This window comes from Hippoglossus hippoglossus, chromosome 15, assembly GCF_009819705.1.
Source record: "Hippoglossus hippoglossus isolate fHipHip1 chromosome 15, fHipHip1.pri, whole genome shotgun sequence".
Taxonomy (NCBI): domain Eukaryota; kingdom Metazoa; phylum Chordata; class Actinopteri; order Pleuronectiformes; family Pleuronectidae; genus Hippoglossus; species Hippoglossus hippoglossus.
In genome coordinates this window covers 17,147,474-17,173,696 of record NC_047165.1, presented here as the reverse complement: position 1 = coordinate 17,173,696, position 26,223 = coordinate 17,147,474, and the positions used below count along the sequence as shown (strand labels likewise).

At 43.0% G+C, this 26,223-nt stretch overlaps 1 protein-coding gene across 4 annotated transcripts in view; it reads left to right on the top strand.

Moving 5' to 3' along the window:
- Positions 1-4,509: 4,509 nt before the first annotated feature.
- The window catches only part of LOC117775298, a 32,223-nt gene continuing 10,509 nt past the window's right edge, over positions 4,510-26,223 (top strand). For 3 of the 4 annotated variants that reach the window (XM_034608323.1, XM_034608322.1, XM_034608320.1), the window contains exons 1-19: positions 4,510-5,386; positions 5,866-5,955; positions 7,118-7,261; positions 10,075-10,221; positions 10,723-10,914; positions 11,602-11,688; positions 11,918-12,036; positions 12,145-12,259; positions 13,028-13,105; positions 13,210-13,325; positions 15,170-15,332; positions 19,417-19,562; positions 19,670-19,766; positions 20,420-20,569; positions 21,352-21,501; positions 22,669-22,925; positions 23,986-24,115; positions 24,816-25,016; positions 25,460-25,612. In XM_034608323.1, coding sequence (XP_034464214.1) covers positions 4,880-5,386; positions 5,866-5,955; positions 7,118-7,261; positions 10,075-10,221; positions 10,723-10,914; positions 11,602-11,688; positions 11,918-12,036; positions 12,145-12,259; positions 13,028-13,105; positions 13,210-13,325; positions 15,170-15,332; positions 19,417-19,562; positions 19,670-19,766; positions 20,420-20,569; positions 21,352-21,501; positions 22,669-22,925; positions 23,986-24,115; positions 24,816-25,016; positions 25,460-25,612 — 3,042 coding nt within the window. In that variant the 5' untranslated portion in view covers positions 4,510-4,879. The remainder of the gene's footprint in view (positions 5,387-5,865; positions 5,956-7,117; positions 7,262-10,074; positions 10,222-10,722; positions 10,915-11,601; positions 11,689-11,917; positions 12,037-12,144; positions 12,260-13,027; positions 13,106-13,209; positions 13,326-15,169; positions 15,333-19,416; positions 19,563-19,669; positions 19,767-20,419; positions 20,570-21,351; positions 21,502-22,668; positions 22,926-23,985; positions 24,116-24,815; positions 25,017-25,459; positions 25,613-26,223) is intronic. The other variant, XM_034608321.1, reaches the window with a different exon arrangement.

The following is a 26,223-nucleotide window of genomic DNA, read 5'->3' as shown; positions in this document are numbered from 1 at the left end:
TTATTCAGAAATCCATTTAGGAGGTCTGAGTCAAAACAAAGCCCGTTTGTCTTAAATCCAGCTCTGACTTTCCTCTTTGTTCTTCAACATACTTACTAACGGGGACACTTTCTACACACGATATGACCTTGCTGCCAAAGTTGGAGCTTGAGTAGAACAAATATTATGGGTTGCATGTTTGCATGGGGCCAGGGGAGGCTGGAGTTCGTGGCATTATGATGTCAGTTACCTTTAAACAATCCACCCTGCATGAAAACCACAAATAAGTGTGACCTGAAATATCCCTAGATATGAGAGGAATATGTTTTACATGAGGGCTTTGTTTTTTGGAACAATACCACTACAGTTTCACAGATAAAAAAAATATGCATGCGTCACAGCAGACAGTCTCTACTTGCCTCCTTCTTCTGTGTGAAATACTTGGCTCTGTCTCTTTCCAAACAATGAGTACTGGCTGACTAAGATGGCATTTGATTGCCTATGATATCATCCAAACTCAAAATTTACTTGGGCTCTTCAAGGTTGTGATAAGAGGTGACATGTTCTGGAGAAATGTGCAAAACAGGTCTCCAACAGAGGTGTGTGTGTGTGCGTGTGTGCGTGTGCGGGTGTGTGTGTGGGTGTGTGTGTGTGTGTGTGTTGAACGTCAGCTGATAAGTATGCAGGCTCGTTGGGTTGAATATAGCTTCAGGTGAGCGTCAAAACTGGGTGTTGACAGTTGTGTTATTAAATCAATAAATAAAGCCTCTTAATTTTTCAGCAGACAGCTTTTAATTATTCATTTTGTTTTATGTTTCTAAGAGGATTTGATTGAAGTTATAATATAAACTGTTTTGTGACCCATTCCGTGCTCATGTCAGAAGAAGGTTAAGATTGGACTGGGAAGAAACAATGTGGACTTTTTAGTAATATGTTTATATTTTCCATTTGTTCATGAACTGCAGCTGCCATGTTGTTCTGTTCAAGCACAAATGGTTTCATTGTTAATGCTGCGTATTAATACTGAAGTACAAAAGCCCACAGGCGACCCATCTGAGAGAGGCTAGGTCATTGTCAAGATGTGGGTTCAGATGTGTGAGCTCAGAACAAAGGAATTTAAAGCTCCATAGATTAACAGATAAGCACGAGTACAAATTTATGACTTCACAATTTAACATGTGACGTGCCTCGCTGCCTTTGAGATTATATGTTGCATTGTCGTTCACAGGTTTAACAGAGAAAAGAACTTTCTCTATAGTCTTTTGTTTTTTCTGTTTAAAGTACAAAGTAGCTCAGTAGTAAAATACACTTGTGTTGCTTTAAGACTTTGCCAGAGACTTTATGTTTGGAGATGGTCTGTTTGTGCTTTGTCTGTCCTGCTTGTAAAAAGTTTAAAATAGTGTTTTTGGCTCCAAAAGCAAATGATGACATTTTAATGTTGATCCGGGCCTGGCAACATTAGCCCATGCAGCTTTGAAAATAACCATAAAACTAATGAACAAAGGCTTGATTCTAATGAGTCACAAGCCTAATGTGTTAAAATGAAAGTTTGTGTTGAATTCAGTTGATCAAGGATGCTTTCTGTGCCCATTGTTGGGGTGAGACCTCAAAGCCTCAGGTCAAGCTCGCCTGATGTGACACGTGTGAAGTCAGTATTTTCATTTTCCTGCTCCCTCTCATATATCAACCATTTTTAAAACTCCAAACCTTTTCTTTTGTGATCACGATCCAGAGCACAAACTTCATCTTATCTGCACTGAAACTTGACCAGCAGTGCTGATCATGCCTTTGTGATGACATATGCACCAAGTGGAAAAGTACAGACCCCCTCGAGCTCCCAATACTCTCTCCTCCGACGAGGCGCTCTCTCTCCTTTCATGCGGGCAGCCTCGGTGACATCACCCCTTAAACAAGTCTTCCAAGTCGTATTTACCGACGCTAATTAAAAAAAAAGGAAGATGTCTAACAAGGGTGATCACCAACCAGAGCCTGTGGTGAGAGAGCATCAGGTTTTTATTATCATCTTGGAAGGCAGCGATATCAGCCATGAGGCCAGAACTTGTGCCCTCAACATCCATCCTCAAAGATGCCAATAAAGCAAGATGGCACAAATAAAGAAGCGTTGAGATGAAGGCTGCGCGCAGCTAAAACATTACACACACGATGTGAATGAGAGCTGTGAGGAGAGAGGAGAGGGCTTCCAGGGTAAACAACATAAGGAAGGTGTTACAGTAGCCTAATCGGACTCGGTTGGCAGAGGTGGGCCGCCTGGTTCAAATCTAACCTGACAGTGACTCTGTAAGCAAACAACTCCGGCCTTTATAAATGTTTACTCACTAAAACAGAGCATACACAAACAGATCTTCCTGCTGGAAAAGTTTTGCACCAGGAGTTTTTCACTTAGGGGATAAAGCCTAGACTGTATTTAAAGATGGACGACATGACATGAGCGCTCCCCGAAAGTGAAGCCAGTGCGTCTCGATTCCCACCTAGTGGTTGTGTACAGTACAGATCAAAAATCCTACCTCTTCCATGTTAATGGCAGGGAAATATACGGAAATAAAAAGTCAGAGTACACGTTAAATACATTTTTCTCAAAGATGGTTTCAGTCATTTTAGGTAGTTCTCACATTTTCACATGTGTTAAAGTGCAAATTTTTCCAGTAAGTTTGGTTTTAATCATTTTTTTGAGTGAAATGTCATGATTGACAGCTGAGGCTGACTCCTGATTGGTCGAGTGACTGTGTATCAACTGCGGCTCCATCCCCAGCTTGATTGATCACTCCATTGATCAATTATGTATGAATGTGAAGCTAATAAATGTTTATACAAAAAAATATAACAATATTTCTCCTTGACAGTGTTCTTTTTACAGTAGATTAAATAATACTATTCATCATGGTTGCAAAAAGTGCAGATGTGTAGCCAGGTTATGTTTTTGCAAGTTTTGTATATTGTTCTAGTGTAAATGTTATAGTCAGGAGTTGGAGAAATTATTCTAATGAGGGAAATTTGTTATGGATTTAAGAGGATTTGCCTTGATTAGTTTCTGCTTTGACTTGACTTGTAAAAGGATGTTTAAATATATTTCTTTTCCAACAATAAAATGATCTTTAACTAAAAATAACCTCCCTCATTTCCAAATTTTCCACTTGAACACAACCAACATTGGTGTCATAGTCACACAGTGTACTCACGGGGCACATAAACCCCACACTTCTAGAGCCACTCGCCCAGCAATACAAACGAGGAAATGGCATTTTAAAGTTGGCCAAACCCCCGGAACTCCACCCATCTGGCCTTCCGTGAACACCGCCCAGCCTGGGCAGAATTTATCTCTGATTTCAAGCTGCAACACATTAAAACTCTTCCTCAGATGACTTCATCATGAAACCAGAGCTCTTTTAAAAGCATCATTAACCGTGTCGACTCCGGGGCTATACCTCAGCCATATGGAGTCCTGCTGAGCTGTCCCACCGCCGGCTCTGAAGCAAGAGCAGCCATGATGGAGACACAAGAGCTACTTAGTTAAATGTTTCTATATATAAATGTTATGTTTTCTCACTGTGTAGGTTGATATCTTTGCAAACACAAATTTCAGAGAAGTAAGTGGCTGAGCTGTTGGACCAGGTGCAGGGGTCACGTCAGAGGTGAAGGGTGAGAGTTGCTTTTTTGGGAAAAATTTTTTTACCAGTGCAAGCAGATTCTCTCTTGTGCTCCCTGCAAATATTTTCACTACTGTGTGGCCCCACTCCCCTCACGCACACCAGCCCTGCCATTCCAATCCGTCAGCCCCGACATGTGCTCTGCTGAACCTCGGCCACCAAGGAGCAATAGGGGTCATCATCTGCTTGACTGTTATTTGCCCCCCCCCTTGCACAGACACATGTCATGGCAGCAGCTCTCGGTGGTTTAAGGAGCAGAGCAGCAGGGATGTTCTGCTCCAGTCAGCTGTAACCTGTGTGACAACTGCTCCACACTGATGAGGGAGAGAGGAGGCTCATAGCTGAGGAAGGCACTCTCACTCCGGGACAGGCAGCGCTCACATGAGCTCCTGAAGATTATTCTCTCCTCACAAGACTTTTCTGCTTCTGAAATAGTTTTTTTTGCACACCACCTCAGGGCTGAATCGGTTCCCCTGCACTTCCACGTGGTGGAGGTAAGGTTGCGTGGGTGTGTGTGTGTGTGTGTGTGTGTGTGTGTTTCAGCTGAGGATATATTACCTCATAGAGGATAAGCTGTGATTGAAGAGGTCTCCATTCCTCCTCGCCTCTTATCTGAGCAGGTTTTCTGTTCAGAGGTTCAGAGAGGAAGTTTTGACAGCCAGGCCTCACAGCCCCCTCTCTGCTCTGTCACTCCTGACAGAGAGGAGAAAGCCAGAGAGAGAGAGAGAGAGAGAGAGAGAGTGGAGAGAGTGGAGAGAGTGGAGTGCAGAGGTGGTGACTTCATCCCCTCTCCTAACAACCCTCCTCCTTTTTTTGAGCTCTCTGTTTTTTTTTCAGTCAAGCAGCATGCCAGTTTTCATCCTGCTGCGGTCCCTGGTTATCAGGCTCCTCAGTAGCAAACTGGCAGGCTCATTGGCACAGTACCTCAGGAGAGGCCTCTCCACGGGCGCTGCACACCTTGGCACAGCGCTGCGCTACGTCTGGGACCGCATCCGATCCCAGGAGTCCAAGGAAGCCGTCCTGGGCTGCGTGCTGTGTGTCCTCAGCATGCACAAGAAGGTGGAGAAGTGAGCTCTCCCTCCCACTTTCTGTTCAGCCCTCCACTCGCCTGCATGCTGAACACAGACTGGACAACTGTTGAGTGGAGGAGAGTGCGCAAAGGGATGTGACAGACTCTTTTTTTTATTTTTTCAATTGGACTTCATTTTATTTGCTTTCTTATCAAGACACTGGTCATGTCTGAGAGCATCGTGAGGAAGGTGCAGCCCTTCACCATAGGGACGAGGCTGTCGGTCCCCGCTGTGCCAAAATGCCAGGATTTTACGCAGAGCTATCTGCAGAGCACGAGTCTGGATAACTGCGCGCTGCAGCACAACCTGAACTCTCTGTACCTGAGCCGATCCCAGGTCTGTGCACGGGACCCCTGCCTCGTCTCGCCCGTCGTCGTCAAGCAAGTAGCCCCCGTGAAACGCGACCAGGAGGAGCACATGGCAGCGGAGGACCACCTGAACCAGAACGTCGGCTCCCCATCCTCCTCCGCTGTCTCCAGATCCATCAAGAAGATCACCATCTCTGGGAAAGAGAGGTCAGAGAGCACGGGACCAGCACAGCAGCTTTCTGTCACAGGGTCCACATCTGAGAACAACAATAACAACAACAACAACGTCACCAGCACCTCAGATCCACATCTGCCCAGGATTGTGGGAGTGAGCTGTGAGAACAAGCCTCATTCTCAGTTCAAGGTACAGTACACTGTGCACACTTAATAATCTCACAATAACAGAAAAAAATAAACGTCACACACAATGGTGATAAGTTTTAATGTTGCATTTTTTCATTGGAATATTGGAATCAATTTTAAAGTATTCACTGAATAAAGACTTTCCAAGATGTATAAATGTTGATTTGGTCACAAACTCAATATGGAAAATAGACATTTTGTACTCAGAGTCATAAAGTACTTTACAGGGCCAAAAAATGAAAATAGAATATCTATATATTAACAACATAAAGTTTGAACCATTTATTTGTAGAAAATGTATAAAGATGTTAAAGAAGAAATTGTCACATAATGATAGTTATCATTGTTATGTGCACAATCCCTCCATAAAATGATAACTTTTGGTTTTGTAGCTGTCCTGTCCATCTGGTTCTGCTTATTCACAGCTTATTTTGTAGCGGTATATTTTATCTTTCAATTTATTTTGTGTCTTTGTTGAAGGTTTTACTCAAAAAAGATGGCAGTGATGAATATCAGCCCACACACGGACAAACCAGGGTGAGACTGAACGGAGAGAAATATGTGCAACAGGTAAAAATACCATCTGTTATATAAAAAAAGAGAGATAGCCTATATCAGGCTGTTTGGTTTGTTTCAGTAAGTGGACCTTTAATTGAAAATTTAAAAGTCCTGTCATATTCATTCTAAGAGAATTTTCTGAAATTGAGTGTGTTGTGTTATGGAAAAAGATCCTGTTTCTTCTAACTGTATGCAGTCTGCAGAAAAGCAGTTGTTTTGTTGTGTGTGAGACGATGGAGTCTGGTCTGAACAGCCGACAGTGGAGCTGATGAGTATCTCGGACTTTAGGAAGTGAAGTCATGTGGTTTGTCTGCCAGACTCACTTTATTATATTATACATTTGGAGCAAAGAGGTGGAACACCGGACGAGGGAACAGTGCATCTCTGAACGCTTCACAAATAGAGGAAAAGTAGTTCAAGTGTATGTGTAGGATATTGTTGAAAAGTCAGGATTGAATTTGGCCTGTTACTTGTTGAAGTCATCAGTGTGTGCGTGTGTGTGTCGTGGATGAAGTGCTGTGTTACAGCAGCAGACCCCGCAGAGGCAGGGCTCACTGGAAAACATGAGGTCAGGGAAGATGTTAACAAAAGAAAGAACTTGGTGAAGTCTCGTCCTCATGGTGGTAACAATAACACAGTGACACGGCAGTGGCCTCATATTTCCCCTTTTTTGGACAAAAAGAATGTCAGTTCTGTAACCACAACAATACCTTTCCTGTCCTCCACTCATATATTATTCATCCATGTGACAAGAAATGATAGGTGGAGGTGCCTTTTACTGATTCAGGGGTGGAAGAGTGAACATAACCAAAGTCCATTAAAGGTGATAAAGATGACAGTAAAAAAAAAATCATCCATGGGTCGGTCCGCTCCTGCTTCCTTCATGTGCCCAGATGTTTCCTGATTGGAGAACAGCAGGAATGTCCATTAGTGACGTGCCAGTCGAGTTCATTTGATCTCATGTGCTGACAGGTTTGTGTTAAGAGGAACCTTGGGGCCAGTCTGACACATGTTGGTGATGTCTCTGGGTTGAAAGAAAGGGGAACCTACATGAATGGATACGATACTGTGTTGTTTACAGAACAATCAAGCATTATTTGGTTTAATCTGATCAACAATTCAAAAATGTCCCTCATGTTTTCAACACTTTGTCACCTGTGTTGTGTTCACACAGATTTCCGTCCCTGAGTCACAGAAGAAAGAGCCCCAGAGGATAGAGAGTCACCCACACACTCAGAATGAAGCATCGGCAGCTGCTGCATCCCACAGCGACTGCTTCACTCAGCGCAACTCGCTCTTCAACAAGGAAGTGCTGCAGGTAAAACGTGACACACTAAACCAACATGTGTTCTCATGCTAAATAAATCAGAAATCCCTGTTCATGAGAAGCTGCTGCTCCACTCCTCTCCCCCCCCCCTTTTTAAAATTAAGCTTATCAGCATTTTTCATTTCCTCTAATGAAAAGAAGCTGGAGTGGGTTTATCTCAAAGGCAACGAGTTACGCTGATGAGATGGAATCAGATTGGAAGCTGCCTGTCGTCCGAGGAGAACAAAATATAAACTGGTTCCTATTTTGTCCCGAGAACTGTGTGAGCTGTGTTCGGCTGAGGGGAGAAGAGAGAGAGAGGGAGGGAGGGAGGAAACCGCCACAAGTGAAGCAATTATTGAGGGATGAGGTCATTGTTTGGCTCCATCTCTTCACGCCTATGGCCCAGAGAGACTCAGCCAAGCCGCACAACTGCTTGTGTTATCTCATCGCTGCGTCCACCCCGGCGTACAAGGAGATTTTTCAGAGGGTTCGGCAGAGGGACATTTTGTCCGACAGTTGGCTTTTTCATCAGCCCTTCTGTTGAGCAACTGTCCCAGCGATAGGCCACTCAGGAAATTAATTTAGTATGTGTCAGCTGAGGGAAACATAAGATGTATGCATGTGTTGAGAACGGCTCTCTAGCACGTTGTTAATTTTAACAAGCTTATAGCAGCCCCCTTTGCTCTGAGCTCAGAGCCTGTGTTTCTCTTGGTTCTTAGAGGCCTTTTGTATTTTAACTCTATTTTGAAATTGTTTTAAAGAGCAGTCAAGTCAGATTGTATTTGTTTAGCCAAAAATCACAAGTCACAAATTTGCCTCAAGAGGCTTTGCAATCTGTTGCATCATTACAGCACCCTCTGCCCTTATAGAGCCTTGAGTTTGACAAGGACAAAAAAAGTGTTATAACAATATTACAGCATTGCTGTGGAAGTGGATGCGGGGCTTTCCAGGTAGAGACTTTTAAAAACCTCTATAGTTTTTTAACTGAAAGCAAAACAGGTCACCACATGGAGAAGCAGTGAGCGCCATGTGTCTGAGGCCGCTCTGCAAAACATCTCGCCTTTCACTATCCTGTTTCCGTGACAGAGAAAGTAGTGAAACGTCCACTCCCACAGTCTTCTCAGAGAAACAGTGCATGGCTAGGAGATTAAAAATGTGGATTGTTGGTCAAAAAAAATTGAAAGTGTAAAATGTATTTTTTTTCACTTTAAATGCAAACTAAATTTCATTTAAAAATAAAAAAACAGAAAAAGAGGAATATCTTCTAAACTCACTAAACACTTTAAAGTTTATTCTGTGTTGACTGCGGTCGTGTTTTCCTGTGTGGCCAAAGATTTTCCACAAAAAAATAACCCCATTAATCTACAGCCTAAACTCCATGCTCCTGTCAACTCTGTCTACACTCGTGGCCACAGACAAAGACCCCAACAGAACATTTCGATAAACAGTCCATTGTTGTGGAGAGTGGACAGGAAGAAACAAGGGAATCATAGACTTCCTGTATGAGGTCATTATAATGCCATGGGACCCAGTGTGAGGAGATAGGGGCAGGCCTGTTTTGTCAAGTTCTTTTCCTTCTGTTCAATCCAGAAATACCTCCGCTGCCCCGGGGGCCTTGTAAAGTTAATGACCGACCTCTCCGAGGAGGATTGACATCACATTATAATCTCATACAAAGAGTTGTTTAGAGGCCATGTCGTGTGGGGTCCTGATCGTTTATTGATTCTAATGACAGGTAGCTGTACAGCCCATTATGAAATATCACTCACATTAAATTCCCAAGGAAATAATGGTTGGACGTAATGTTATAATAATGTATACGAGTGCTCAGTTGTTTTTTGACATTGGGCAGGGTACATAGAAACAACTGTGAAAACCAACAGTATGACTCATTGGGGATCAGTCTGAGAAGTGGAAGAACCTGACTTGATGAGTCTATTAGATTATTGAGACATGGGCGAGTCGCGACCTCTCACACTGGGCTCTTTACAGAAAACAAGCATGTACTTTCCAAACATCTCTGAATTTGGCCTCTCTTGCAGTTCTAACTCCATACAAATGCTGCCAGAGAATGTAGCCCCTGCATGACAAAGCCTTATGCAAGGCAGGTCCAGGCGTTTGCCAAGATAAACTTCTGCTCTGCATAATATAACATGGGGGAACAAAGGGCTGTTCTTAATGTGTCGGAGGCGGCATATTAGTCTAAGTCAGGAAGAAAGTGGGGCCTGTTTGCTCTCCTGATCCGCAGAAATAAGACTGTGTTTACCACTGTGACCACACAGTGTTGAGTGAACTGTTGGCTCTTGCATTTGAAAGCTCTACATATAAATTTCATTTAAAAACACTGTATAACACATTACAATAACTTATAAACACATATGCTTATACAGTATACACTTTGGTTTTACACTTGCATCCTCTTATATATAGTGTGTGTTTGATTTTTTGTATTGAGCTTTTTTACTTTATTTAAAGTTTCACTCACGTAATATTCTCCACCATTGCTCTTATTGCATTGCAGAGCTGATCTATAAAACGTGTGCTCACATCATTGCATTATTTCACTTTTTAGTGCAAAATAAAATAAACAAAATCCACTTGGGGGCCAATCAGCTATTATCACTTTGCACTTTGTATCACTGCACACCCTGAGGTTGTTGTTGCTACCTCATAAAACCTCAGCAATGTTAAATTACATCTGATGAAACTGACGCATTCCCAGATGTCATTTTAACAGAAATATCATTGAACAGCTAAATCATGTCTATAAAAAGGCTGTTCACAGTGTAAAACATGTCTTGTTGTCTGTGTCTGTGATGCAGGCCGAGGCATGGATCAGAAGCAAACTGCAGGACCTGAAGGACGGCTGTAACATTCAGCGCTGCCCCCTGCAGGACTGGGAGGAGGCCTCGCAGACGCTCCAGAGGGACCTCAAAGACTTTGAGAACACGCTCATTCAACTCAACCAGGTAACAAGACGATTCAGCACGAGGCTGCACACGAACTGAAATGTTACCATGTCACCAGAGCACACACACCAGGGCAACACGTCCAAAAGTAAATAATTATTTAACTTTTTAACAGGACCTGAATGGGACCATTAATCACTGTCTCTGGTGCTCAAAGACTCTGTCGGCTCACATAACACACAACATAATGGTCTCGTAGGCATTTCCAGTCGAGCGGAGAGAAAAGCAGACCCTCTGTGTTCCAGACGGCTCTGTCAGGCCGGTTTATAAAGTCTCCCTCCGGACAAAATGTTTAGAAATGTTACAATGCTGATAATTAACCTCGTCTGACACTCAGACAGCCAAGGAAGCAGATACGGAACCGGGAGAGTTTGAATGGCAGTTTTTCAACATGTGAAACAATGTGTCAGACAAACCTGAGGTGTGAGATGTGCTCAGCCGCTGTTGCATGTTAATCTGGCTGCTTCACCGTATCTGAACTGCGACCTCGTGTTTCAACAGATGGGTGAGCAGCTGATCTGCAAGCTGAACCCCACGTCCGACCTGGTGAAGAAGCAGCTGGGCCAGCTCAGGGACCAGTGGCAGACCCTGAAACTGACAGCTGCAAATCAGACGAGGGCCCTCGGAGGGGCCAAGAACCTGCAGGAGTTCAACAAGAAAGTGGACAAGCTGGAGGCATGGATTAAAGAGAAGGTAGAGAAAACAATTCCTCTCCTTTTCTGTTGTTTGACTATGTGTAAGAAGTAGATTTAGACATAGAATGAAGGCTATTTGTTTTCTGAGCCAACTTTTTGCATTTTTTAGATATTATTGATTGCTTTTCAAGAAATTGTGAAGTTTGACATTTTGTTTTATTGCCAAATTTAACCCTCATGTGAATTTGGATGAAATGTGAAGCGAGTTATTTTTATGCACCTTCACAGACGTTTCACTCCTGAGTGGAAAGACAGCTCTCATAACTGGCAAAAAAACAAACCAGCACTTGCTAATCCAGGAAATGATCTCCTGACGTATCCTGAAGACATCTCTTGTTTGTGTATATTCACCAGTGTAAAACATCTGCCTGTTATTATCAAAAACCCAGTCATCTTCAGGCCCGTGTTTATATCCCTGCTCTAACCCTGGCACAGGGGGAACTGATGATTGATAATGGACCTGTGGGAATGTAATGGTGGATGTTGCTATTCCCCATTTAGTTCCTGTCATTCTTTCCTCTGTGCATTAGTATCAAGTTCAAAGTTTTCTCCGTACCGCTGACGGCCACTTCTGCTCAGCGTCCTCCTTGCTAGCAGGGCTTACAATCCTGCTGCTTCTGAGAGGGAATAATGGTGGGGTTCCTAATAAATGGGGGATGTAAACACAGAGTTTTATATGTGCCAGCAGGAAGAGGAGCCGTCTCTGGTGAACGTCCTGGGGGAGAATGTTGACAAAATGCAGCTGACCAGGAGAATTTTAGATCTAAAACAGGTACGAGCAAAAGAACTATTCATAATTACCAGAAACACAGTATACCTGCGAAACCACATTCTTGAGATAAACCTATATACATTCCCATGTGTGACTGCTTTATATTACATATTTTTCCCCAGAGGTTTCCAAGTAATTTATCTATGGCGTGAGCGCAATTTGTCTTTCAGGGTGTATGGTAAAGACAGGTGAGGTCATAGTTGGAGTGTGTTCCTCTGTTTCCCTGCAGGATGAGCAGCTCTACAGAAACCTCCACGAGGAGATCAACCACTTGGCTCTAAAGCTGGAGAAACAGGGGAAGACAGATGGCAAAAACATCTCCACCCGGAGGAAACACATCAATAAAATGTACACGTTGTCCCCTCTCGTCTAACTGCTGTGCGGCATGATGTATTTTCAATGTGAAGATTATTTGAGGACTGCACTTACTTGTTTTGTCATCTGCTCTCTGTGTAGGTGGCTGAAGGTCCAGTCTCATCTGAAAAACTACCATGCAAATCTTCAGCTGGCTCTGGAGGTGTCCTCCTTCTACCAGCAGGCTGATAACACACTGTTTGCCATCAACAACATGGTAAAACTGTCGACTCGTCTTTTTCTTTTTGACTGAGCTGAGATTCTCATTTTTCACATACTGTATATACACCAGTCATAATGTAAATAAAAATGTTGCACGGTTTTTGATATTACAACTACCCACCATTACTTCAATAATTCTGATAAAATTTTCCTTTTGCACATCAGTATCCTCATGCATATTATATGAATTTCTGTATAAAGTACACCAGTTATATTATACCATATGTATGCGTTTTATTTTGAAATTCACCCATTTATATATATAATTTACATTCCATTTTATATTCATATCATATTGTGTACTACTGTGAATTTATATACATATATATATAGTTATACTATATATAATATACTGTTATTTAATACATAACAGTGATTTTATAGTCATTTATGGCACATACTATTTTTGTACTGATATTCATATTGTATACCATACCTACCTATATATATATATATATACGTCTATTTCAATAATTCCTCATATATAATGCAATAATGCAATATACACACATCCTCGTACAATCATCCTGTGCCACTGCACTTCACTCATCTACATTTCTCGACAAATAACATTTCTGTCAGTAGTGAAAGTTCTTATTTACTTTTTTTTTTATGTCATTTCATTTTTAACATTTTCTATTTTATTCTATTTTTTACTTTCACGTGTTCTCTTGTCTACCTCCCTCTGATTATCTGCTGCTGTAATAAGTTAATTTATCTTATCTTATCTTTCACATATTCTGTTGCGTATCCTTTCTTCCAGAGGAAAAGCCTATCTGCAGCTAAAGAGTGGGACGGCTTTGGCGACAGAGAGATCCGTGACATTGCCAGTCAGATCATGGTAGGAAACATCTTTTCACCTGAAGCAGCAGCACTTGGTCAGATCCCGAGTGTTGCGCGTTGCAGAAGCCTTCTCTAACTAACCGACAGGCCTGTGTGTGGTAGATGCTGGACGTGAGCGTGTCCCAGCTGTCCAATCTGCATCCTGCCCTGGCTGCCGGCGTCACGCAGAAGCAGAGCGAGGTGAAGGACTGCTGGGCACTTCTTCATAAAGCTTTCAGGTAAGAGAGCAGGCCAAGGATACCACAACTTTGGTGGCCCTGTGAATACATGAGCCATTTCTCTCAGTAATTGGTTCTCTACAGATTTCCACCGAGCTGGAACCGTATGTAGCTGTTATTACTCTTCTGGTACCAGACATAAAAAGTCTATACTGGCAGAACATGGGAGAAGTTTTCCAACAGAAAAAGAGCGTTCTCTCTTTCTCTTGATTAGACGTGTTTGATTTGGGATTGAATTCTTGAATAATTATAAGCAAAGTGAAGGAGCGCTCTGTCTGGGTCGTCTGGAGACCGCCTGCCACACACGTCATCCCTCACCACACACTTTTTGGTTTATAGTTTTCAGTTTTCTGCACTGCTTTGAAATTTGACATATGTTTGATTATTGTACATGGTGAATAATGTCTTGGCTGATGGAGTTAAGTTGGCAACATGGTTTGTTCTTGTCTAACTACTGAAATTCTGCATTCTCCTTGAACAATTAGCTAAATCTATGATGAAACATATTTACAAGATCTTTATAGCATTAATACAACAGATTTATTCTTACTTATATAGGCTACAGTAAAAATGCAGATGTTTAGTATACTATCAGAGGCAATATTTACCATTGCAGCCACATTTAGATGCTGTGGGAACTAAAGTTTGTGCACTGGGGTCAACACTGATTTACTGACACATCCCTGACGTCTGGGGACATCAGACAGACACATCGCCAAACCTGTTGCTTTTTTAGCCCTGAGATCTGATTAATAATGACATTTATCTCAGATGGACCCAGAACATTGATACAGAGGAGTACGTTTTAGTATTTGATGAGAGAAGTTGACGTTCTTTGAATATCGAGCCAGCCCCTGCCGGCCCTCCGTGGTATTGCACTTTTAAGCACTTCCGCATATGCTTAATGTTTTTATCAAAATCATTAGGGTTCATCTTCTGGTGACTTTTATCCATGCGTTATGTTTTTATGGGTCCGGCCAATCATTTGATGTGTTATTTTTGTACAGAGCATTGAATTGGCCAATGGATAACATTAATCATCCCTCCACTCTACCTGGGCATAAAAGATTGAACATTTTTCATGTTCATATAAGTATATTTATTTACATTTTTGCGACAATGTGGCACTAAAATGAGCAGTAACACACACAAAAAAGAGGGCATATTTACATGAATTAAAACAATAAACCAGACATCTTCATCATGGCTACTTTAGCACATGTCTTAACACAAGCATTCAATGTGGAAGGCACAGCAATTTCTTTTGCTGGACATGAAGTAAGACTGATCAAGGTGATCAAGAAACGCAATATATTTAAAGATTAATGACGATTTGAATTATCTATTACACTGAGGCAGTGTCTGAGCTTTAAAATGGCCTTTTTTAGCAATTATCATTCCATTCATTATAATGCTTTGCACAGAGTCACTCTGGTTTTGTAGGGAAAACCTAAATATATACAATATAAATCTCTGGATCAGGGAACATAGACCCATACACATCAGAGAACCACTTGAATATGTCACACCAAAAATTATACATTTATAGAATGTCCAGAAAATGGTGGGTCCGAGGGCCTTCTGCAGACTTGCAGCATTTTCAGTTTTCATAATAATACACTGACATCCATCGCCAACATTCCTGCTCTCCAAACATTTCTCAGGCTGCAGCTTCTCATGTCAGCGGGCTATCTTTAGATCCAACTATTACATCACCTCATCTGTCTTATCAGCTATTTCAACCAAATAAGACAAACACTGGAAGAAAACCTCAGGGCCATAATTGGAATTTATCATGCTGCTGTCAGCGCCGCTGTAAAACCCCTGCTCTGCTCGTCCTGCAGGAGCGACAGGACCACGCTCTCTCCCACTGGTTCCACTTTCACCAGGGAAGACGCCGACCCCCTGACACTGGCGCTTGAACCCCAGGGCAATGTGGGAATGGAGACACAAAGGATCATGGGAAAGGAGGTGAAGGAGGAGCAGAATCGTCTGAAAGGCTGTGTGGTGAGTAGCTTTGTTTTTGTTTTTTTGGTTCGGAGGCTGGGGAAACCACTCTGTGGCTCTTGACGCCATCGATGCGGGCGAAAGATGAGGTCAGCTTCTTCCAGAACTACGACATGTGCAGAAAGTGACGCACTTTGTGCTTTGGTTTGGAAAATGCCTGATTTAACATTTTAAGCAGGTTTTTCCTAAATAACAGTATTTCTGCCGAATGCGCTGTAGAGAGGTGGTTTCTTCTAGGCAACCGACAGCTGGTTTTCCATCCTACCAGCTAGTTAGTTGCTCTTAATACTGTCGTCTGGTGACAGTTAGGATGAATACCAGTGGCTCTAAAACTCAGCAATATGTAACTTGGCTCTGTTTTCTTGCCAAGCTTCTCTAGCTATCTCCTAAAAAGAACCCCAGTCTGCTAATGTTATGAATGTCACCCAGCAGGAGTCACAGGAAGAGCTTTTAGAGGTGTTATTGACCCTGGCACAACGATTCCATATGTCTCCATGAAATATGTCAAACTGTGACTGTACACCATGTTTGAACGGTGGGCCAGAGCAAATATACGCTTTTCCCTGCCGACCCCAAAATTTCACTTCATGGTAGAGTAATATCTTGGCCACTCCGAGAAAAGTACACAGTCATTGGATTAATGCGATATTAAAAGATGGTTGGTGGGTCAACCCAGGGTGAGTGGTCTATCTGCCGAGCATGTGGATTACTCAGACACCATATTCTTCATATTAGAGGCCTAAACCAGCACTTTATTGAACACTGCAGTACACCAGTCATATCACTGCCCATAAACCTATCAGGAAGTACGTCTTTTGGAAGAGAAATATAAGTGTGAGGTATAAAACCCAGCAATTATGTGAATATCATAGTCTTTAATGTTAGCACATCAAATGGTGTAAGTGTGTGCTCAGTCCAGAGGTATCGCACAATGCAGTGCTCTTCTTCTTTCATCGACCCCGAGTTTCTTGTCAAGTCCCCGCTGAGCCTCTGGCCTCATTTTGCCCGATGAGAAAGTGCCCAGATGTCGGAGGAGAGAGAATCTTCCCTCTTTGCCCTCTGCCTGTTTTACTGTTTCGGTTTATTTCCCTGCTCATGTTTTCAGGTTCTTACTCCCCACCTGTGACAGGGAGCCCATCAGGCCAGAGGAGCCTCATGGCTCGGCGGCGGTTTCTCTCAACGGGCGCCGAGCTCGTTGGCATAGCAATCCTGAGCCCTTTCTTTTTTACAGCAGTTAGTAGTTCTTTATTGCACTGAACTGGGAGTTACCTGAGCGCACTGTCTTTGGAAGCCTCGTTACTCTTTATGGAAGGATTAATGAGACGCTCCAAACAAAACCCTGGAGCCCAAAAGGCCCCAAGTCAGAACGACCAGTCGAACAGTAAAAGTAATTTGTCCCATACCTTCGCAGCTCCCGGGTGTACTGAATTGATTACAGTATTTTTAACAATAGTAGATGCAGCTGCACAGGTCTGCGGGCTGGTAGTGACTCTGAGACTATTACAGACACACTTTCCTTATTATAGGTGTATATATACATATAAGTATATCTGTTGATCTCTTTTAAGGTTTTAGTGTCCATGTGGGTACATGGATTATAAAGCAAATGTCGGTGTCCACACGCAGTGCATTCGCTTCTTGTTTCTGGAGGTAAACATGGCCATCGTCTGTTTCTCAGGATAATTGTAACCAGATGCAGGGTCTGCAGACCAGATGGGCTCGGTGCTAAGTGATAGTTCTTGGCTGACATCACCTCATAGCACGTTGCAAAGGAAGACGCACAGGGGAAGAGCAGCTCAGTAGAAAACAGATAAAGATCAACAGATCAGGGAGATGTCTGTTGAAATAGGAGATGATTGGCTGAGTCTAAAAGGAAGAATACCATTGAATATGACATTGAAAATCAATAAACAACAGTTTTGTTTGGTTTTGCTGTGACTGATATAGTTACACTTCATAAGGAAGAGTCGGATGTTGAGTTGTTGAGAGTGGAAGCCAGTGTGAAGGATGAAGGACAGAATATCTGAGGAGGAGACGTCCATTAGGTTCATCAATCTGTTAAATCAGACCCACTAGAATGTTAGTGTTTTGCAGCTTTAACACATAAATGAGCCAATAATCCTATTTGCCTTAAAATTAACTGACATGTTCGTAAATCATATGCGACTCCTTCAAATTTCCCAATCTCCAGTGTATTATTGAAGTTGAAACTTTCCATTCTTACTCACTTAGCCCAGTCAAATAATAACAAGATGAAATTAAATCTACTCCATATTATTATATTATCATTATTAATGATTCATGTTTTGTGCTTTTTGGCGGCTGTTTGAATCCAGCAATCCAGATTTGTAAAATGCATGAAATCATTGACAGATGCATGTTTATCTTGCTGATTGTTGAAGAACCTTTACCTGTGCCAGAGCGGTTGTAGTGGCAGTCAGAATTATACATGCAGTTAGACAGAGAAATGTAAGCATAAGAAAATGTTTTACTAAATTCAAACTTTATTTACTTCTGTCACATTCATGCCAACCAGACTTGGTAAGTAAAGCAAATAAAGTTAAATATTTCTTGGTACTTCAGAGTGAAAAAACAATACAAAGAAGGACAAGAACCAAAAAAAAAAGGCGCACACACTCTTTTACAGTGATGTGCAATTGTATAAAAGGCCAATTATCAGGATATGCCACTCTGTAATAGTGCAACTACATGTAGTTCTCATTAGAAGTCCTTTGTCCAATCTTTAAAATACTCAAACCGTGGAATACATACAAAAACTGTAAATCTTATTGGCTTCACACTTGGCCTGTGTGTTGTTTGCCCAGGGAAGTGCAGTGTCGAGTTTGGTGTGATGTGGACATGAGATATATTCAGTATTAATAACATTAGAATAAAGAGTCAATCAGCGCTTTGTAGCAGTCAGTTGGGGGGGACATTGTGCCTTTGACCTGAATGTTCCTCTACGTCCTCAGATAACCTGTAGCAGTGGTCGGCAACTGGCCAATATCTGTCCCACCAGATCATTTTGAGAATTAGATTATTTTTAGTTGCCCATATTGGACTGACACATAAATTCACATTTGATGAATTTGCCTACAAAGTAAAAGCACATGCTCATTTTGTTGCTACAATGCTTTTCATCCAGCTGAATTACAGAGCTTCATCTTTTGAAAAGTTATAAACTTGGTTCATGAAGATTGTCGATTGCTTAACAGACCTCTGAGATAACTGACATGCAACGTATACAGAAATAACACCAGTTTTGAAAATCATTGAAACGTTTATATAAACCCTACACGCGAAACAGAAATAAAGCGAATTTCATTTTATGAAACACAGACCATAAAATCTGGACAAAGCGCTGAATTCGATTGATCATAGGTCACTTTTACAGCTGCAACCAGCGTTAACACAGGCCAAGCAAACAGTCATGTTCAGAAGGCTGTAAAAGAGGCTTGACGTCTTTAATACGTTTCTGCACATAGACAAGGTCTGTAGCTCTGACCTTTGTAAAAAACTCCACTGCACAGTTCTAAACAGAGGCAGAGAGGACGACAACGGAAATCAGTATCTAATGCTGCTGCTATTTAATGAGAGCTGGGGCTTGGGGAGTTTAAAAAGGGTCACATTTCCAACTGCAATGGCTCTTTCGGTGATTTTCGTCATCCGAGTGGTACAGCACATGTTGGCAGCCTTGTTAGGCTTAATGTGCTCTTTCATGAAGCAATTATGATTTATTCAAACTCTCGCTGCCATCTGTGGTATTTTATTTCAAACTTTGATGCTGTCAAACAGAAAAGGGCAGCGTGTAGCGTCAGCCCGACTCTGGATTTTTTCACTGGGAATAGCAGACCTTTGTAAGAAAGTGGAGTTTGGGTTGGGTGGTTTACAGGAGAGGCTTTACTCCGCTGTGGGCAGCCGGCCATGTTGTCCAGCCTCCAGCCACGTTGTAACAGTGAGCTGCAGCAATGCCTCACTTTCTGTGAAATCCTCAATCTGAGATGTTTATGCATCAGGAAAAAGAAAAACACTGCTCGCGTGTAATGTTGCTGATCTATTAGACTTGTGCTCCTTTTGTCGACAGAGTACTGTTGAATGTGAGAATGGCAGGAGAGCGCTGTGCAGCCAGAGCCAGGAGCAGCCATCAGTGAACCACACCTCTCCGCCCGTGGGAGACAGCCCCGCGTGTGCCAATGATGTCATCGTCAGACATCAACTGAAGGCAGAAAGGTGACATTTCAGCCTGGCTTCTCCCTCTGTCTCTCTCTGCGACTTACATAACCAGAGGTCTTTATGTAAGTCATAAGTGGAGTCACATGTCTGTGTTTGCTTTGCAGCAGGAAGCCCGGAACGGAGCCCAAACTCGCCGCTGCCCCTCCAGGCCACCCACAGCTCCACATGCAGCTTCAGAAGTTTACCATATCTGCTGACAAGGTGACTCGACCTCTGCCAGGCACACTCGCTTTTTAATTCTAACGCCAGAAATCAACTTCCCAAACTGCCTGCACTGTCTGGACAGAGCAAGTGCAGTGAAGTCAGGGTCAGAATTCATAAAAATTAGTTGACAAGTCAGCGCTGCAGTTTTACTCATCAGTTATTACACCAATTTCTTCTAAAAAGCCAAAGGCATTAGGTCACACTTTATATTAAACTTATTTTCACATGTGCTTTTTTTCATCATTATCCAGTAATTGACCTGTTTTTGTTTTTTTTACAAATGCTGAAAATGTGCTTAAAGGTCAGAGTGGGCAGCATCATCTATATCCTGGTCACTGTAGCAGCTAAATACCACGTTTGTTGTGCTGAATTTAGATGATTAGACGTTTAACTGTTCTTTTTCTAACCATAATGCTTTCCGGCTGTGGCTCAGGCGGGTCATCCACTAACTAAAAGGTCGGTGGTTTGATCCCCAGATGCTCTAGTCCACATGCTGAAGTGTCATTGGCGGAGATGTTGAACCCCAAAGAGCGCAGCAATTAAAGGCGCTCTATGAGTCTTGTAGTGTAACAAACTTTAAGTGGCCCATAAAAGTGCTACAGTATATAACTCCAGTCCATTTACCATGTCCCTGTTTGTCTCCCTGTCAGACTCTGTCCTGGCTGAAGGACAACGTGTCCATGGCCACGCAGGTGTGTTCCATCGCAAGCATCGAGGGCCTGGAGGCTGCCAGGAGGTATCAGCGCACCCTGGAGCAAGACATCCTCACCAACAGAGCCAGGATAGAGGTGGTCAAAAGGGTGAGTAGATTCTGCACTAAATATCTGTCTGTTGTCGACAACAACTCAACAAAATCCTTATGGGCACTTTATATCTCGTGTTTGCTGGGATCAGCTGATGAGCTACCGGCTGATTTTTTTTCTAACATATTCTCTTCTATGCAGTTTTTAAATGTATCTTGGTCTCAAAGCTCCCACTCTGAAGCAGTGGCTGAAGGCTGTGACAAACATCATCCCTTTTTTAAGCTTCTTTAAAAGATAAGCCCTTTTATTCTACCAGATCTGGGACCATTGCTTTTAACACCTAGAGGCCACAAAAGCCTTTTCCACTGGTCAAAAACCCCACAAACACCCACTAACATAACATCTGGAGTACAATCAAGAGTTTACCCACATTTAAAAAACCTGATTGTTAATATGCAGGAATTTCTACGTGTAGATGAGTATGTGTATCTATGTGGATATTTTTGCCGATTTGATTCCTTTGTAAATGTAATTACAATTGTGCATTGTGCGTGGTCTGCTTTGCAGAAAAGTTCCATAAAAGAAGTGTTACTAGAGGCAGTACATCACATTCATTTTCTCATGACCTTGGATCAATGCCTTGAATAAAAATATTCCCCTTATTTCCCAAACTGGGCACGTTGACAGGTCTGGTTTGTGTAATAATTACGTAACGAGCTGATATTTCATCCGAGACAGATTCAGTTACCCAAAGCTGAAGATTAGCCCCGTACATTGCAACATAAATCCCCAGTCCTAAGTCATCACACGCTCTCATCAGTTTAACGCCTCTTCCCCAGGAGGGCCGCGGGCTGGTCCGAGCTCAGCACCCCGGCAGCGCCAGGATCGAGGAGTTCCTCGGCCAGCTGGACGTCCTGTGGGAAGAACTGCGGAGGAGGCACCAGAGGAACGCTGTGTTTCTGCAGGCCTCAGAGGAGCTGGGTTTTAGGGTAAGATTCATAAAAAGGTTTCACTAGAAGCACTCATCTTACCTTTTTGAAGTTGCAGGGGAACTTTATGATGGATGATTCTGGATCAGCTCTCTCATTGTTAGATGTTTTAATGCTGGACCGGAGCCTGGACTGTGTGCAAACTCTCATGGTTAGAAGCACATTAACTTTCATCTTTTCCACCTTAATTGGCTGCAATAGCCTTTCAGGTTCACTGGGAGACTGTGAGGTATATTGTATATTCCCAACAATTAATGAGGGCTTTTGCGAGGCATATAAATTGTGCTTCCATGTAATTAAGAGTGAATTAGGAGATGGAAAGAGGCTGTAAATCCACCCAGATGGATGATTTAGTTGGAAAGCATGAATCTTTTAGTACAAAAGATGCAGGTCAGAGTATAATGTCTACTTCCATTAGATATACCTGCCATCATTACTAGTAATCGCTACATTTTAATACAAATAGCTGTACTCTCTACTCCTTGAGAAAAGTCTCTAAACTTTTGTTTTATAGCATTTAAGGGAAATTATAATTATATAAATTCAGACAATAGAGGGAGACTCAAGAGGCACAGAGCGTGAGAAAGTGAAGAAACAGCCAATGTCGCTGACAACGACGACTAAGCTTTCAATGTAGAAGCATTCCTCATCCTTGGCCTTATTTAAATGGGCACTTAGCTGATTTTCACCACTTTGTTCCGTTACAATATCTGTAGTTTATGAAAATGAGTATGGTTTAAGTTCTCACTGAGTTGCCTGGACCGAGATATACTCGATCTTTTGTTGCCAAAAGATGACGATTCCTGTATCACTGGCGGACTTTTGCCAGCTCCCTGGCTGTGGGCTAGAACTACTCACAGATCTTTTCTTGCATCAAACCCTTCTTTTAGTAAATGTATTTTTATTTTATTTCAAGTGAGAGTGGTTTAAGTTCGAACTATATTAATTCTCAGTTTGTTTGAGACAAGTGGGGAAGTCTTTAGTACATTTCAGAGCCTGTGCTGTTTTCTTTTACTTGAGTAAAGAGGTTGAATCAGTACTACTACTTTTACTTGAGTCGTTTTTAACTCAAGTATCTGTACTTGAGTAAAAAATGTGTGTACTTTGGACACCTCTGAGAGTGCATCAGTTGTACATAACTATCCTCTTTGCTTCCTCACTGTACAGGTTGTGAAAGTGCTGCAGGCCCTGGGCAGCCTGGAGGCATGGCTGGAGTCTGTCGAACTCTCCATGAAGGAATCTGCACTCGCCGGTGACCCTGAAACGATGAGCGTGGCGGAGAGGGAGAGCTGTCTGCTGGAGAAAGAGGTGGCAGCGCGCAGCATGGAGCTCGGCGCTCTGAGGCAAGAGGTGGACCGCCTCCACGGCCACAGTCACCCGCTCACACAGTGGCTGCCAGCGCGCATGGACGAGGTGGAAAGAAAGTGAGTTTTTCGGGAGGCAGGATGGTTAAAGTCCTGGTTAGCCCACCTGATGTCTCTCATCATGGAAGGCTCATGTTGTGGATGAGACTTTGGGGGTTTGCTCGTCACTGTGGTCAGGAAATAAAGTAAGAATCTTGTCAGTGTTTCCAAGAGGTCACAGGTTTGGGCTTGGCACGTCTGCGATCCAACATGGAAGAGTTTATCCATAAAAAAAACCTCTGCTTTTTTTGAAGACAAACAATTTCACCCCATAAACCTCAGAAATATATATCCATAGATCTCATGAGCTGCTTTTTCTCTCCAACCTGGCAAAAATATTCTCCATGCGCTCATTCGCTGCAGGACCCAAGTTTACTCATTTGTGATTCATGCAGCACTTAGTGAGGTCTACCCCACCGTCCTGACATGCACTTCACCCACAGCTTGTCAGTGTGTGTCAGAGTCACCCGTTCTCTGTTTGCAAAAATGACGCCTCTCGGAAGACAAGCTTGTTGCCATGGACTCTCAGTCAAACCGTATGATGTTGAACTCTATTTACTGGACGTACCAACATCCATAAACCTAAGTTCAGACTCTGTAAAGAACACCAAGCTGACCAAGGAAAATAAAGAGACGGAAAGGGTTCAGTTTGAGTGTTTCCAGGGCGGGGGTGTTATGGAGGGCAGGGATGTGCAGTCTGAGGGGCCGTTGGTGCAGGTGGAGGCTCTCGCTAAGCAGCTGTAAGACACTTGGGATGATGTCATTATTTAACGTGAAATACAAGCAACTTATGGCTCATTTATTGTGAGAAAAATACCCTTTCAAATTTGCTCCTTTACCATCTCAAGTATAAACTCTGCACGGACAAAGTACCTTCACGCCCCAAAGTGCAGGATATGTTTATGTGACACATGATATATGATTACATAAACAGCTCTGGCATGGCGAGTTACTGCCTGCGGTCTGTGTAATGTGGTTCTGCTGAAGGATGTAGGGTTGTATATGCGGATGTGGATTACCGTTAAGGTGTAGCTGGTCATGAAAACATTCCCGTGGGTCTGTGTGTGTGTGTGTTTTCCAGGTACCATCGTGTCCAGAGCGCCCTGACCCAGCAGAGCTCAGAGCTGCAGGACACACGGATGCTGACGGAGTTCCTGGAGCGGGTGGAGCTGGAGGAGAGCCAGGACGGTTGCCGGTACAGCCTCGGCCAGGTAAGACACGACTCACCAGAGTTGGTAACCTCCTCATAGGGTCATCTTTGACAAAGTTAAAACAAATGAAAAGGTTAATTTAGCACTGTCTCCTCACAACACGAAGGTTGCTGGTTCAAACTCTGGTTCAGCCAAGATCATTGAATGTTCTCCACGTGTCTGTGTGGGTAGTCTTCACTTTCATTGTCCTGAGGTGACATCAGAAATCTTCGGGATAAATATAAATATAAACTTGAACAGCACTGAATAAGTGAATGCTTACCTCAAAATTCCCCTTAAATTCAATCAAGCTGTACCAAATTTCCCACACTCATAGATATCAGTTCCCTAAATGTGTCTGATCATTTTTATTAAGATCCATGAAATGGTGACAATATTGAAAAACTAAATATTTCTTGAAAAATCTTTTAATGGAAGAGGAAAAAAAAATCCTAGATCCACCTTCTCATCCGGATCTGCACCAAAATGTAATCACCCACACTGCATCCTTCCACCAAGTTTCATATAAATCTGTTCAGTTGTTTTTGTGTAATCTTGCTTACAATTAAACATACAACCCAACCAAGGGGGGAAATTGGTGGAGGTAATAACTATTTGCTTGACAAGAAAACACAAATGTGATAAAGGATATTTTGTATTATTAAGATCAACAGTCGGTCCACCAATCAATAACAGCTCTCTCCCTCTCTCTACCTACCAGCCTCTCCACGGGGAGATTTCCTCCGCTCCTTCATTGCTGGGACTCCAGAGCAGTGGCGGTGGTGGTGGGGAGCCCCTGTTGGAAACCATGGGGGACCCTGTGGAGGAACTGCGTGAGGCCGTAGAGATGCTGAACGACACTGTGAGGGAAAGAGGGCGATCGCAGAGCCACGACCAAGCCATCCAGGACCTGCTGAGCAAGGTAAGGAGATGGGAATCACTTGAGACAACATGCGCACATGGCAGCTCTAGTTCTGTATTACCAATGTTTTCCTGCAGTGTTTGTTAAGTTATAAAGATCTTAGATGATGCTGAATTCTCTTAAGTCCCTCCAGCTGCACAAACCAGTTGGGCCGCATCTGGTTTCCTTTTTTCTGTGGCTATGTGTTTTAATCGGCCCCAAACGAGCCACCACCCCCCTCCACATGAGCATTTTTATGTTAATTTGATTTATTAAAAAAAATAACATAAAGCAGCACACGTGTCACAACAGAACTTACCCACAAGCCCAGAGGCGACTTCATGACACAGTTCTAAACACTCATTAGCAATGTGGCTTTCATTGGAAAACAAATAACATGCAGCGAAGTGTAATGACTCAACGGCGTCCTGTGAGCGCTCATGATGACTCTGTGTCTCGCCCAGCACGCCGGGCTCGCTGTGCGCGTGGAGGAGTGCTTGTGCTGCGGCAAGGAGCTCGGCCTGGACATCCTGGAGAGGGAGACGGACTTGGCCATCCAGTGCGAGCCAGAGCGCTGCGGCCTGGAGGCTCTGCAGGAGAGGCAGGACCACCTGGAGGTGAGTGGGAGATGCTGGCACATCGTAGTAATTATGGCGTAAACATTGAAAATGATTCACTGGTACTGATACGATCCAATATTCCATTCAACTGACTCTGGATAATGAAAAAGGGGGAAGCTCCCCCTTCTCTTTCTCGCACTCGCTCCCCGACACATTGTTCCACAGTCTGTTTCCTGTTGTGCCAGATTTTCTCACATCACAAAAAAAAAAGGGCCAGCCCACCCCGCTTTGTGCTGTGTTTAATTTGTTATATAAACTGCACCATGCAATCACACACACACACAAACACACATCGAGCGTGCAAAAGTTTATTATTCACACAGGATATTTATTTATGCTTGTGTGAGTCACAACTCAACAAAAATGTGTGTGTGTGTTTGTCGGTAACAAGGTTGGAGATGTGAGGTTGGGGATGGTAAAGTTGTGTGTGAGTCATTTTTTGGGCAGTGTTATGTTTATCACACACACACACACACACACACACACACACACACACACACACACACACACACACACACACACACACACACACACACACACACACACACACACACACACACACACACACACACACACACACTCACATGCAGCTGTCTGGACTTGATACT